The following is a 13,627-nucleotide window of genomic DNA, read 5'->3' as shown; positions in this document are numbered from 1 at the left end:
TATTTTTGTTTTGACTTTATGGTAGATGCTCGACAGCGAAGAGCATTATTGCATTGATTAGATATTTAAATTTTGACCTTACAACTTTTGCGAGAAATTCGTGGTTCACTTTTTTTATTTTTTTGCTTCTAAAAGGTGCCCCAATTTTTTGCTTCTATATTTGTCCGATCTTCCATTTCCCTCTGATCATTCACCACTTTTACATCTTGCAAGTAATGGTAATAATAGATAACAATTAAAGGTGAATTGGAAGTTACAAAGCAGTAGTAAACCAAAGCATCATAATTGCAAGGTACATGAATCACCTAACCTACTCTACTGTAGTGGTAAGTTGAGGTAAGGTCTATCTATTGGTTGGTGAATGGAGCCACTCTATACTTACATGCACAATCTCTCTATTCTCTGCAAGTTTAAGAAGTCAAATGTATAGAGTGGCTCTTTTTCATATGCGTCGGTCTGGCGTATTGTATAAGATAACATTCTCAGAAGTCAGGACTAACCACACCAACCTGCTATGGTCAGTGGTTTGCCTTGCCACGCACATCTTTTGAAGTTTGCTCTATAGTCTATACGTAAAAGTGGATATTTCGGCGTCTACAAAACAAAGTCTTAGGCGTGGCATGTGCACCTGACTGATTATGCATTACAGCACCATGTGCTCAAGCGGGTCAACTAATCATATTGATCACATTACATTTAGATTGGTCCACTCTTAATAGTGAATTTATCATCTCAAAAGCTATCTCATAATAAAAGGATGCATGTTTCTCAATAAATAAATAAATAAATAACTTAAGGATGCTCGAGACAGTTGATCAGTATTAACCTCTGGAGTAAAATTTTTGTTATTGACCTTTTTGTTGACATCTAGCAAAAACACACGCACGTATGTATATATTTTTATGGGGGGTTAAACTACCATTGAATAGAAAATTGTTCTAAATTGGGTGAGGGTAAGGGTTCTTTCTTCTACCCAGCGTCAAATTTATACTGATTTATCAAACTCAATTATAAAGATGATTTTGTGAAATATATCTCATTGAAAAGCTTGTGAAAGTAGTGTTATTGTTCCCTCCCCGCTTACAGCTCTCTACAAATTAAGATCAAGATTGCAAGCCTATTGACTTAACTTCGAGCTCCAATTCTCTAATAAAAAATCCCACAATAATGAATTTAATTCGATATATGTATTTTTTGATATCAGTATTCAACATTAAGAAGAAAAAAAAAACATTAAGAATTTTAATTTAAAAGGTTTAAAAAAAAATGATTTGTGTTATCAAAAAAAAAAAAAAAAAAAGTATGTTGATTTGTAAAACACCTTTATTTGCGCAGCAAGCAAGGTAATTTGATAAGACAACACAAAGCTCTATCATTGAGATTTGAGGGTAAAAGAAAATGGAGATCCGGATGAAGCCTATACACTAGTTTTGTGTGTGTTTGTCAAAGTTCAAACACTACCAACACAACTACACAAGGTTATAGGTCAAAGAAATGTCTGTGTTCTGTTCTGTCAGCAAGACCATCATGCTTGCGGGTCCCTTCTTCAATTTTGGTAATGTGATCCGCGTTGTAGTTTTTCTTCTCTTCTCTTCTACCAAAATAAAGCAACATCCTATTCGTTTTCCTTCCAACAACAATTGACAATTGAGTAGATATCTCAGTTTTGTTTCTTCCTTGGGCAGTCCTCTCTCATGCTCTTCCAACATCAAAGCTGGCTAAGGCCTTGAAGTATTAGAAGAAGCCACCTCTCGCTTAATTTTCAAGTGAGTGAAATTAAGTACTTGTATTCTTGCTCCATCTTTCGAGAATCTTAAACCGTTTTTGGTGTTTTTATTTCTTATATAGATTGATGATTCATACTTTGTCTGTCCATTTCTTGTTTCAGTTGATCATAATATGCTCAAAGAGCTAGAGAGAGAGGGACAGAGAGAATGCCTTCACTTATATTTTTTTCAACCACACTTTATCTTTCATTAAATCTTCAATTTTATGTGCTTGCACAACACAAAATTCTACTCTGACCACATTTATTCTTTCATGCAACCTGTTCTATTATATATACTTCCTTTTTTGGGGTTTCTTTAATTGGTTTTTTCATTTACTATAGAAATGAGCATAATGGGACATTGTTGCAATATCTACATGCACACATTATTCCTCAACCGTATACTTGTTTATCAAAATTATGTTTTTATTAGTTCTATAATTTAGTTTTCATTTTCTTTAAGAATCAGCATAATTAATAAAGAGAACAAGCACTATTATTAAGCTTGCAGGGAGTTGGGGAGGAAAATAGAACAAAAAAGAAAAAAGAAACGAGAAACATAAGTTGGTATTTTGGGAGAAAAGGAGAATGGAGGGCAGAGATCAGGGAGGAAGATGGAGAAATCTAAAACAACGGCTGGGATTCAAGGGAATGGGGTGCTGTAGGGCCACGTGGAGCCCGACTTCTTCAACTTTGGCCATCCTAGAAAACCATCATGATGAAGAAGAAGAAGAAGAAGAAGAAGAGTTGGATTTGGTGAGCAATGAGAATGTGAATGTGAATGATGTTCATCAGGCACCTACTACAGCTACAGGAATGAACCTAGCAATGGCACTAGCGGCTGAGCGTAATTCAAGGGATGAGAATGTCAATGTGGGTCACCCTACCACTCAAGTTAAGACTTTGATGAGATTGATTGAAGAAACAGACGGCGTTGATTGGAGGAAGAAAAGGAGAAAGGACAAAAACAACAACAACAACAACAACAACAACAAGGGAGTCGACGACACTAATTCTAATTGGGTGTGCTGCGTCTGCATGGAGAGAAGTAAAGGCGCTGCTTTTATTCCCTGTGGCCATACCTTTTGTAGGGTTTGCTCCAGGGAATTGTGGCTCAACCGAGGCTCTTGTCCTATTTGCAACCGCTCAATCCTCGAAATCCTTGATATTTTTTGAGGTACCATTATTAATTTATTTCTAATCCCTTCCCTTCTTCAATAGTGATAGCCAGGGATAATGCTATTCTTTAGCGCATCTCATGTTTGTGATTTGAAAGTTGAAACATACCCACATCTTCTTAATTTGCTACTATCCAAATTTCAAAAAACAGAAGAAATTTTCTCATCTACGTACTATTTGGCAACATTTTCAGTCACATGTTATGACTTATGACAACATGTTTCTCCAACATTCCTCAATTATGTGGAGTAAAATTACAAGTCATTGATGTCCTCATTTTTTGGTCTGCTTACGTTAGTATTCTATGATCATGCCGCTGATTATGTGTTAATCAGCTCAAAAATTGAAATACTGCTACTCTTACGTGTTTATTGGGGAAAGAGGAAAATGCCACTTCATATGTATGTACAGCCCCCCCTTTTTATTTATTAATAAAAAGCATTAGTACATCAGCTTTGAGTGTACAAAAGATTGCATAGGGTACCATATAAGAGTGCCGGGTTGCAAAAGATCCCATGCACATTTACTAGATACAAAAGATGGACATTGGTTCTATTCTGCTAATTTGTTTTTTTTGCTCCCTTCCCCTCTTGTAAACTTCGTCTGCTACTCTATTTGCTTCACGGAAGACATTATATGGATGGACGGTCTAATTTCGACCTAGGAGGATTCTGCAATAAAATATTAAGGAACCTAGTTCTAGTCCTATGACATCATTCGTTGTTATAAGTTATATCCATTCATAATCAATATCCAGGTTTATAAATTAAAATCCTAATTCCTATGCTAGGTGTAATTTCTGCCTAACAGCCCATAGTACACGAAAAGGTATGTACACCCCTTTGCTGGGTCACAAGGCTCACAATACCTTTTATTCTATGTAATGCGTATGAGAAAACTAAAAACAAACAGAAATTTTTGTCTTTGTTAAATATGATATAGAAGTCTCTAATTCTCCATGTAGGGATAAAAGGCCCAAGAGTGTGTATTGGGCCATGGGCCTTGTCTGAGGATGGTTAGTGGTCCAAGGACAGCTAGACAATAGGGAAGACGTAAGAATTAGGGTGCCACGAGCAAACTATGACTGCGAAAGTTTGGGAAGGTAGTTCGAGGAGGAATGCCTCCTCGGCTAAGTAAAGAAAAGGTCAGAAGGATTGGTCCGCCCTTATGGGTGACACTTCAAAAGGTTCTACTGATAAGAATAAACATCAGGGAAACATAGGACAAAGGGAAGCAAAGAAATATTTAAGGGAAAGCTGCTACAATCGCATTGAATGCTTTATAGTTAATCCTCTAGCCACATTAATGTGAAAGTGATACCTAAACAATGGCAAGTAGCCTTACAATTACTCCCAAAGATTTCAATAAGGTGTTGATGGGACAAGAACCAAAGCACACGTGGACAGTGGAGATGAAGAAGAAAGGGTATATAATAGAGAAAGAAGCCCTATGGTAGGGGGATCGGAGAATCGAAAGAAAAATATTGTAACAATAAGAACTAGACTTGTAATCAAATCCAAAAGAAATATATACAAAAACTAATCTCCTCGGATTATGTCGAAGACGATTTTCTTTGGGTAAAACTAGTTTTTCTTTGCTTTCTCGTCATCTAGATTCACTATAATTGTTACTCAACTCATTAGAGCCCAGTTTTCCAACTCACTCTCTATAAATTCATTATATTGGGCTTTTTGGGCCTATATCCTATTACCTTTTGGGTTTAGGAATCAAACTGTGGCCTTACACTTCGTATATTCCTTTTCATTTTCAATATCCCTAGAAATGGTGACATGTATTCTTCACACACACAATATGTGAGTAGATCGAATAATTAAGGTTAAAATATTGTTTTCTTCCTTAAACTTTGCACAAAATTTGTTTTTCATCCCAAAAAGTTTGTTTTTGGGTTCCTAAGTTTTTGCAAAAGTTCCCATTTATATCCTCTTGTTTGCTACAACTAATTTTTATCCCATTATGGGTGGAACTAGAAATTTAACTTTGGGGGCCAATGCGTTAACCAAAGAAATTATGAATTCAAGAATGGAAAATATGCTGACTAAATATAATATAAAAAAATAAAACTAGGAGGACAAAATTTAGTTACAAAACTGGTTGTAACCATAGAGTAAATATTACTACATATTTTGAAAATCTAATCGTTTAATTGCATATTCTTTACGCTCATAATACACAAACTGGACAAAGTTTGGCTACAAAACTAGTTGTAGCTTAAAACTGCAACATTGCTCAATAAAATAAACATTACTACATATTTTGAAAATTTAATTGTTGAATTGCATATTCTTTATGTTGATACACAAGTTAAATTTTGTATCAATCGGATATTATTTACTATATGATTTGTAAACTTATATATTTTATGCATAATTTTAAATAATAAAAACTTACCATTTAAACAATTTATTGATGACATAGCTATTGATCATTAATCTTTTAAAAATTTTGCAAGTATGAAGAATATAAAAAGAAGATGTAATCTAATTGTGGATTTGTCAAAATTCGTCTCCAATAAAAAGATATTGAGTAAGGTTGTAACCTAAGGTTACAACTAATTTTGTAATTAAACTTTATTCAAACTAGAATATAATCAATGTTAACAAAATCTTATAGTTTGTTTGGATGGAGGGGGAGTAGAGTAGAGGAAGGAAGAATAAGTTAAATTACCTTATTTGGATGCTTTATAAGGGAGGAGGGGGAGGGATTTTGAGGGGTTTTGAGGGGTTCTAACTATTTCTAACCCCTTATTTTTAATTTTTTCAAATTGGAGAGATTTGAAGGGAGAGTAAAGTATAAAAATGCTTGAGCAAATGAATTATCAAATTTACCTTTACTATATTAACAAAATTACAAATTATGAAAACAGTAATTATTCCCCTCTCCTTTACTTAATTTTAAAAACATCCAAACAAAGTGGAGAACAACCATTTTTCTCTACTCTCCTCCCCTTCAAACTTCCCAACATAGCATTAATGAAAGAACATATGGTAAAAAACAATGAAATACTCTGAGTTTTGGGATAACACCAAGCACATCCAAAACTTCTTAAAAGTTACCAATCTGGTCCATAAACATGAACGGCATTATACTGTGTTTGTGCACTCTTTTCCATAGTGCAAAGCTATGTACTGTGATTTCTGCAAGAAGACTACAAAGTCAATTGCATTACCACCACAACATTCCGTGTTTCATCAACACCACACCAACAATTTTCATAGTTTTTTCTCTTAAAATAATTTTTTTTTTAAATATTAATAATTTTGTGTTTGGTAGCGAAGAAAATCAAAAGAAAAAGTAACATAAGTCTTCTCCATTTTGTGTTTAGTAGCCAAGAAAATCAAAAGTAAAAGCCACATAAATCAAAAGAACAAGCAATATAAAGTGTCATCTGCTCTTTAGACTCCTTCAGTTAGTGTTCGGTTGCCAAGAAAACCCAATGGAAAAACCTCATCTCCTTCTTAAAGAAACCCAAGAAAACCCGAATGGCCTAAAGCCACCAGGTTAAAAATCAAACATCTGATAGCCACGTCGGTCAAACCCAAATTAACTTATCCCATCGAAAATTGCTAACCCACCACCATAGGATTTCCATTAACAAAATGGAGAGACGAGGGCAGAAGAAATGGGAGAAAGAAGATCCTTGAAGGCTAAGATTTGGCCAGACAAAGAAAAAGAAAATAGAAAGCTAAAGAGAGAATTGGTTGAGAATAGAGGAAAAAGAAAAGAAACAAGAGAGGTGTGATGTCGATGAAAAGAAAGAGGAAAAAAATAGGACAAAATTTAGCTATAGAATTGGTTGTAGCCTTAGGTTACAAACTCACTCAATAAAATAAATATTACTACATATTTTGAAAATCTAAACGTTGAATTGCATGTTCTTTGCGCTCTTAATACACATGTCAATTTTTGTGTCAATTAGATATTATTTACTATATAATTTATAATCTTATATTTTATGTATAATTTTAAATTACAAAAACTTGCAATTTAAAAATTTATTGATGACAAACTATTGATCTTTAATTTTCTTGCAATTTTGCAAACATAGAGGATATAAGAAGAAAATGCAATCCAATGGTGGATTTGTCAAAATTCATCTCCAATAAAAAGATATTGAATGAGTTTGTAATCTAAGGCTATAACCAATTTTGTAGCTAAACTTTGTCCAAAAAAATAAATGAATTAAATTGTCTGAAGAATACAAATGGTGTTACCGTTTGTGTTTAGGACCAATTGATTATTTTTAATAAGTTTTGGATGTAGTTGGCAATACCCTAAACCTCAGGGTAGGTTACCGTATTTTACCCAAGAACATGCACTAAATATTTATTCCTTAATAAATTTTAAATCATTTATTTATCAAAACTGAATTTGAAGTTATTTTAAATCATGAAAATAATCTGATGGGAGTGACGAGTTTGTGTTCCCTTGACGAAGTCAGCACTAATGACGAGGTCATCCCTATTGACGAGGTCATCCCTATTGACGAGGAAATCAGTCATCACTGACGAGGGCAAGAATATCATTCAATGAAGCCAGCCAGTGACTTGAGCAGTTACAAAACCAGCCAAGCAAACCGTTGGGGAGCCTATTAAAAGCCCCATTATTGGGCAGGAAACGTTACTAAATAAGGCATTAACACCCCAACGGCTAGCAACCAAAATCACATATATAAAGCCCTCACATTGTCAGCAGAAGGTACATACATTCACACTCTAAGAAAGTATCCATCATTATCTTGTTCTTCCATTTTCATTTCACAAAGTGCTTCTCTGTTCTAACTTTGGCATCGGAGGCGTTGTGACAGGCACCACACTGGTGACCCTCATGAAGAATACATTTGCACTGATAAGGAGTTCCATCTGCCTACCTTGACTGACGAATTCACGCTTCATCAGTTTGGCGCCGTCTGTGGGAAACGACATTTTCAGATTTATATTTGAAAACATAGTTTCCATCAACCCTCTCCATTCAGATGGAACCCAATCCAGATTCTACAGCCTTGGCCCAGCAAGTCCAAGCCTTTGCAGCCACCATTGAAGAGCTCACCAAGCAAAACCAGGAGATGAAGCTACGACTCCAACAGGTCCAACAGGCTCAACAGGAAGAGAACCGGTCCAAGGGTAACTTAGAAGGAGAAGGGGATAGCCACAGGAGGGGTACCCCTCAGAGGCCAACTACTCCGGACTAGCAAAATTCAGATCTCCTTCGAGAAATGAGGAAGGAGATGGACGAACTGAGGAGTGTCATTAAGGAGAAGACGGACCGAAGCGTAGACAGAATGGTAAGGGCCACGGATTCGCCTTTCACCACGGCGGTACTTGAATGCCTTGTACTATCGAAGTTTCGCTTACCTCAACTTAAGTCGTTCAACAGACTCAAAGACCCTCAGGATCACCTTAATACCTTTAAGACGACTCTAGGTCTTCAACAGCCACCGAACAAAATACTATGTCGGTCCTTTCCCACCACTCTCAAAGGAGCTGCACGGGAATGGTTCACAAAGCTGCCGACTTCGTCCGTAGACAGCTTCGAGTAGTTGAGCAATGCCTTCTTGCATCATTTCATAGGGGGACAGCGTCCAAAGAGGCCGGCTGACCACTTACTCACCATTAGACAGGGAGAGAAGGAAACTCTGAGGTCGTTCATGAAACGCTTTACTTAGGAGACTCTAGAGGTGGACGAAACCAATGACAAGGTGCAGCTGACGACCTTCAAAGCGGGACTGAGATCTAGAGATCTCGTGGCCTCCTCGCAAAGAATCCACCAAAAACAATGGCAGAAATACTCCTGAAGGCACAGAAATACATGAATGCTGAGGATGCTTTAGTAGCCATAAAGGATGTAGGGAAGCCAGGAGACAAGGCAAAGAAAGAAGATGACTGTAGGGGTCAAAAGAGAAAGCGTCCAAATCGTCGGAACAATGACGGGAACAGGAAGAGAGATGATAAAGGTCCTCGGACGGTAAGATTTACTCCTTTGGTTATGCCTGTTGACAAAATTTTAACGCAGATCAAGGACGAGTATTATCTTAAATGGCCAAGACCATTGCACTCATCTCCCAATGTCCGTGACAAGAACAAGTACTGCCGATTCCACAAAGATCACGGCCATAACACAGAAGATTGTAGAGACCTAAAGGAGCAGATAGAGGAGTTGATACGGAAAGGGAAATTACAGAAATATGTGAAGAAGGGAGAATATAGTAAGTTCAGGGACGGTAACAAGAACCAGCATGGGTCCTCTTCCTGAGATGACGACTGCCCGTCCCAACCTCTGTAGGATGTGATTGGGGAGATAAAGACGATTACAGGAGGGCCATTCTCAGGGGGATCATTTAAATCCCTCAAGAAAGCATACCAGAGGCAGGTAAATAGTGTCCATACCATAGCTCCGTATAAGCAGCGACGAACAGACAGGGACATGTCCTTCAATTAAGGAGACGCCAGAGGAGTGAAGCAGCCCCACAATGATCCTTTGGTCATAATGCTGAATATAGAGGGATTCAATACCAAGAGAATCCTTGTGGACAACGGAAGCTCTGCATACATCATCTACCTCCCTGCATTCCAATAGCTAAGGCTAGATCCAAGGAGATTGCGCCCATTTGACTCCCCTCTTGTCAGCTTCAGTGGAGACAGGGTATACCCCAAGGGCATAGTGACGTTGACAGTAACGGTGGGGGCCTACCCGGTGCAGTTGACCCGTCAGTTAGACTTCTTTGTGGTGGACTGTCCCTCATCCTACAATGTCATCATTGGCAGGCCCACACTCAACAAATGGAAAGCGGCCACGTCCACCTACTGTTTGAAGGTGAAATTCCCAACAGATAACGGTGTTGGCGAAGTAAAAGGAGATCAAGTCCTGGCTAGAGAATGTTATCAAGCCGTCCTAGCTGCGAAGGAGAACCACACATAGATGATTGAAGAGAAGGACGAAGACAAAATAGAAGCCCTAGAAATAGTGGAACTGGCAGAAGGAGAAGCGAACAAGACGACAAAGATAGGGACGATGCTAAGCCCTGAGATGAGAACAAAACTTATCCAATTCCTTAAAGAGAATATAGACGTCTTCGCATGGAGCCACGAGGACATGCCGGGCATAGCTCCAGAAGTCATCCAGCATAAGTTGAATGTGGATCCGGAGCGGAAACCCGTCCAGCAAAGGCGGAGAGTCTTTGCCCCAAAACGAGATCAAGCAGTTGTAGATGAAGTTACCAAACTATTGGCGGCAGGGTTCATCTGGGAAGTATACTATCTTGAGTGGCTCGCGAACGTCATCCTAGTGAAGAAAGCAAGTGGAAAAAGGAGGATGTGTGTAGACTTCACAGACCTGAACAAGGCGTGCCCAAAGGACAGCTTCCCTCTACCTAGAATAGACCAGCTTGTGGATTCTACAGCCGGGCACAAGTTACTGACGTTCATGGATGCTTTCTCGGGATATAACCAGATAATGATGGCTAAGGAAGACCAGGAGAAGACTGCCTTCATCACGAGCCAAGGACTCTATTGTTACAAGGTAATGTCTTTCGGATTAAAGAATGCCGGAGCTATATACCAGAGGCTGGTGAACAAAATGTTTGGCCAACAGATCGAAAGGAACATGGAAGTATATGTGGATGATATGCTCGTCAAGAGTAAAGAAGAGCTCACACACCTGGACGACCTGAAGGAGACGTTTGCCACCCTAAAAAAATACCAGATGAAGTTTAATCCAGGTAAGTGTGTTTTTGGGGTAGCTTTAGGAAAATTCCTGGGATTCATGGTGGCCCAAAGAGGAATAGAAGCAAACCCAGAGAAAGTGCGAGCCCTTATCAACATGACATCACCCAGGACTGTCAAGGAAGTTCAAAAACTCACAGGAAGGATAACAGCTTTAAACAGGTTCGTCTCCAGAGTTATAGACAAATGCCTGCCCTTTTTAAAAACCTTGAAGCAGGCTTTCGCCTGAACCGACAAATGCGAAGCAGCGTTCCAGGAACTAAAGCGTTACCTGAAAAGTCCACCCCTCTTAAGCCCGTCCAAAGAAGGGGAAGACCTATACTTATACCTGGCAGTGTCAGCCTCAGCGGTAAGTGCAGCCTTGACTAGAGAAGAGGGCGCGAAGTAGCTCCCAGTTTACTACGTCAGCCAAGCCTTCCAAGGGACTGAGTCCAGGTATCCAAGAATTGAAAAGATCGCGTTTGCGTTAATAGTAGCCTCACGCAAGCTAAGGCAATACTTTCAGGCAAACCCCATCCTCGTAATGACGGACCAACTGATCAAGAATCAATGAACAAGCCTGAGGCAGCCGGAAGAATGGTCCAATGGGCGATAGAACTTAGTCAATTTGACATCGAGTACCATCCCAGAACAGCAATCAAGGTGCAAGCTCTAGCGAACTTCATCGTAGAGTTCACCCTTCTTGATGAAGACAGCCTTACTGATAAAGTTGATAGATGAGCGATACAAACTAATGGTTCGTCAGCCCAAAAGGGGGGGGGGGGGAGGGAGTAGGGGTTGTCATAATCACCCCCGACGGAGAGGTGCTGAAGTATGGGGTCCAACTAAAATTTCCGGCTACCAACAATGAAACTGAATACGAGGGGATACTGACGGGACTGAGGTTTGGAAAGGCACTCGGAGCTAAGAACCTGTTAATCCAAAATGATTCGAAGCTAGTGATCGGGCAGATCAGAGGGGAGTACGAAGCGAAGGAAGAAAGGATGTAGAAGTACCTCAGGTTGACGAAACATCTGACCCGAGAATTCGATACAGTGGAGTACATGTAGATCCCAAGAAGTCAGAATATGGGGGCAGACGAAGTCTCAAAGCTAGCGTCATCAGAAACAGGTGAGATTAGCACGGATTTGACAATGGAGGTCCAAAAACACCCCAGCATTGAAGAGGTCCTAACATTTAACATCCGGAGCGCAAATAGCTGGATGACACCCATAATGTCCTTCCTCCAGGACGGGCACCTCCCTCAGAACGCAGAAGAAGCTAAAAAGGTCAAGAAGAGGGCGGCCAAGTTCACGATTCTTAATGACGCCTAATACAAGAGAGGCTTCTCTATGCCTTACTTGAAGTGTGTTGATGAAGAAGAAGCTAGATACATACTAGAAGAAATCCATGGAGGAGTTTGCGGCGACCACGCTGGCCCCAGATCCTTGGTGAGCAAGGTAGTACGAACAGGATATTTCTGGCCAACTATGCAGGTGGATGCTATTGAGATCGTTAAGAGGTGCGACAAGTGCCAACGATATAGGAATGTACAACGGCTTCCAGCAGAGAGACTAACGACTACAGCCTCCCCGTGGCCATTTGCACAATGGGGGATCGACATCGTCGGCCCACTACCCCAAGGTAAAGGTCAGGTAAAGTTCCTACTTATCGCTATTGATTACTTCACGAAATGGGTAGAAGCAGAGGCTCTAGCAACGATCACCGAGGCAAGAATTCGGAGTTTTGTACGGAAGAATATAATTTGCAGGTTCGGGATTCCCTTGACGATTATATCAGATAATGGGAGGCAGTTCGACAGCCAAGGATTCAGAGACTTCTGTTCAAACCTTGAAATCAAGAATCAGTTCTCGTCCCTGGGGCATCCCTAGGTAAACGGAAAGACGGAAGTGACGAATCGAACGCTTCTCAAGATTATCAAAACCAAGCTTGACGATGCAAAGGGTGCCTGGCCAGAAGAATTACCTAATGTCCTGTGGGCTTACAAAACCACAGCAAGAACCCCAACAAGAGAGACCCCCTTCAGACTTACCTATGGCACAGAAGCAGTAATCCCAGTCAAAGTAGGAGTAACAAGCGTCAGATGAGGGATGTTCAACGAAGGGTGCAATGACGATGAACTGCGACTCAACTTGGACTGTCTGGACGAAGTAAGAGACAATGCATCCAGCAAGATGACGAAGTACCAGCTGAAGATGGCCGAATACTACAATAAGAGGGTTAAGCTCAGACGACTGGACATAGGAGACCTCGTCCTGCGTAAGACCACCACAGCAACTAAAGACCCTACCCAAGGAAAGCTGGGTCCCACATGGGAAGGGCCTTACCGAGTCATTCACTACTTAAGACAAGGCAATTACCACTTGGAAACTATGGACGGACAGAGACTCCCTCGACCATGGAACATTGAGCATTTAAAAAAGTACCACCAGTAGATGTAACAAACGAATATGTTCATTCTTGAAGTTAATAAAAGAATTATTCCTCTAATGTCTTTGTGTAAGCAGGTCTAGTCAACCATAAGTCATAAAAGCTAAGTAACAAGATTCCGCCTTGACGGATGTAAGTTACTGACGATCTCTCCAACGGGAATAAGACATAAAAGCTAAGTAACAAGATTTCGCCTTGACAGATGTAAGTTACTGACGATCCCTCCAATGGGTATAAGGCATATAAAAACTAAGTGATAAAATTCCGCCAAGACGGATGTAAATCACTGACGAAGCCTGAGTGACAAGATTCCTTAAATGGATGTACGTCACCAAAAAAAAAAAAAAAAGTGGCTAAGTGATAAGATTACGCTTTGACGGATGTAAGTCACTAACGAAGCCATAAACACAACAAATATCCCTTGAATGAGTATAAGTCAAGTAAGAAGACCCGCCTCGACGGGAACAAGCCACTAACGCAGGCACAATCCTTTAGCTGGTGCAAATGACAA

The 13,627-nt window shown here is 39.7% G+C and overlaps 1 protein-coding gene across 4 annotated transcripts; it reads left to right on the top strand.

Moving 5' to 3' along the window:
- The first annotated feature begins 1,364 nt into the window (after positions 1–1,364).
- LOC126695274 (uncharacterized) lies at positions 1,365–3,225 on the top strand. 4 transcript variants are annotated; one of them, XM_050391958.1, is made up of 3 exons: positions 1,365–1,555; positions 1,686–1,766; positions 2,280–3,225. In XM_050391958.1, exon 3 carries the CDS (start codon positions 2,357–2,359, stop codon positions 2,942–2,944), a length of 588 nt encoding a protein of 195 aa, XP_050247915.1. In that variant the 5' UTR covers positions 1,365–1,555; positions 1,686–1,766; positions 2,280–2,356; the 3' UTR covers positions 2,945–3,225. The 4 variants fall into 4 exon arrangements, with proteins under 4 accessions (XP_050247915.1, XP_050247914.1, XP_050247913.1 ...); XM_050391957.1 differs by having other exon boundaries at positions 2,273–3,225; XM_050391956.1 differs by having other exon boundaries at positions 1,889–3,225.
- The last annotated feature ends 10,402 nt before the right edge of the window (positions 3,226–13,627 follow it).

The sequence above is a fragment of the Quercus robur genome, chromosome 8 (assembly GCF_932294415.1).
Source record: "Quercus robur chromosome 8, dhQueRobu3.1, whole genome shotgun sequence".
NCBI classification, from domain to species: Eukaryota; Viridiplantae; Streptophyta; class Magnoliopsida; order Fagales; family Fagaceae; genus Quercus; species Quercus robur.
This window is presented reverse-complemented; position numbering and strand designations above follow the sequence as displayed.

What these genes read in the sequence shown, in the direction of transcription:
- LOC126695274 (XM_050391958.1), top strand. Translation starts at nt 2,357, where the DNA reads ATGGAGGGCAGAGATCAGGGAGGAAGATGGAGAAATCTAAAACAACGG.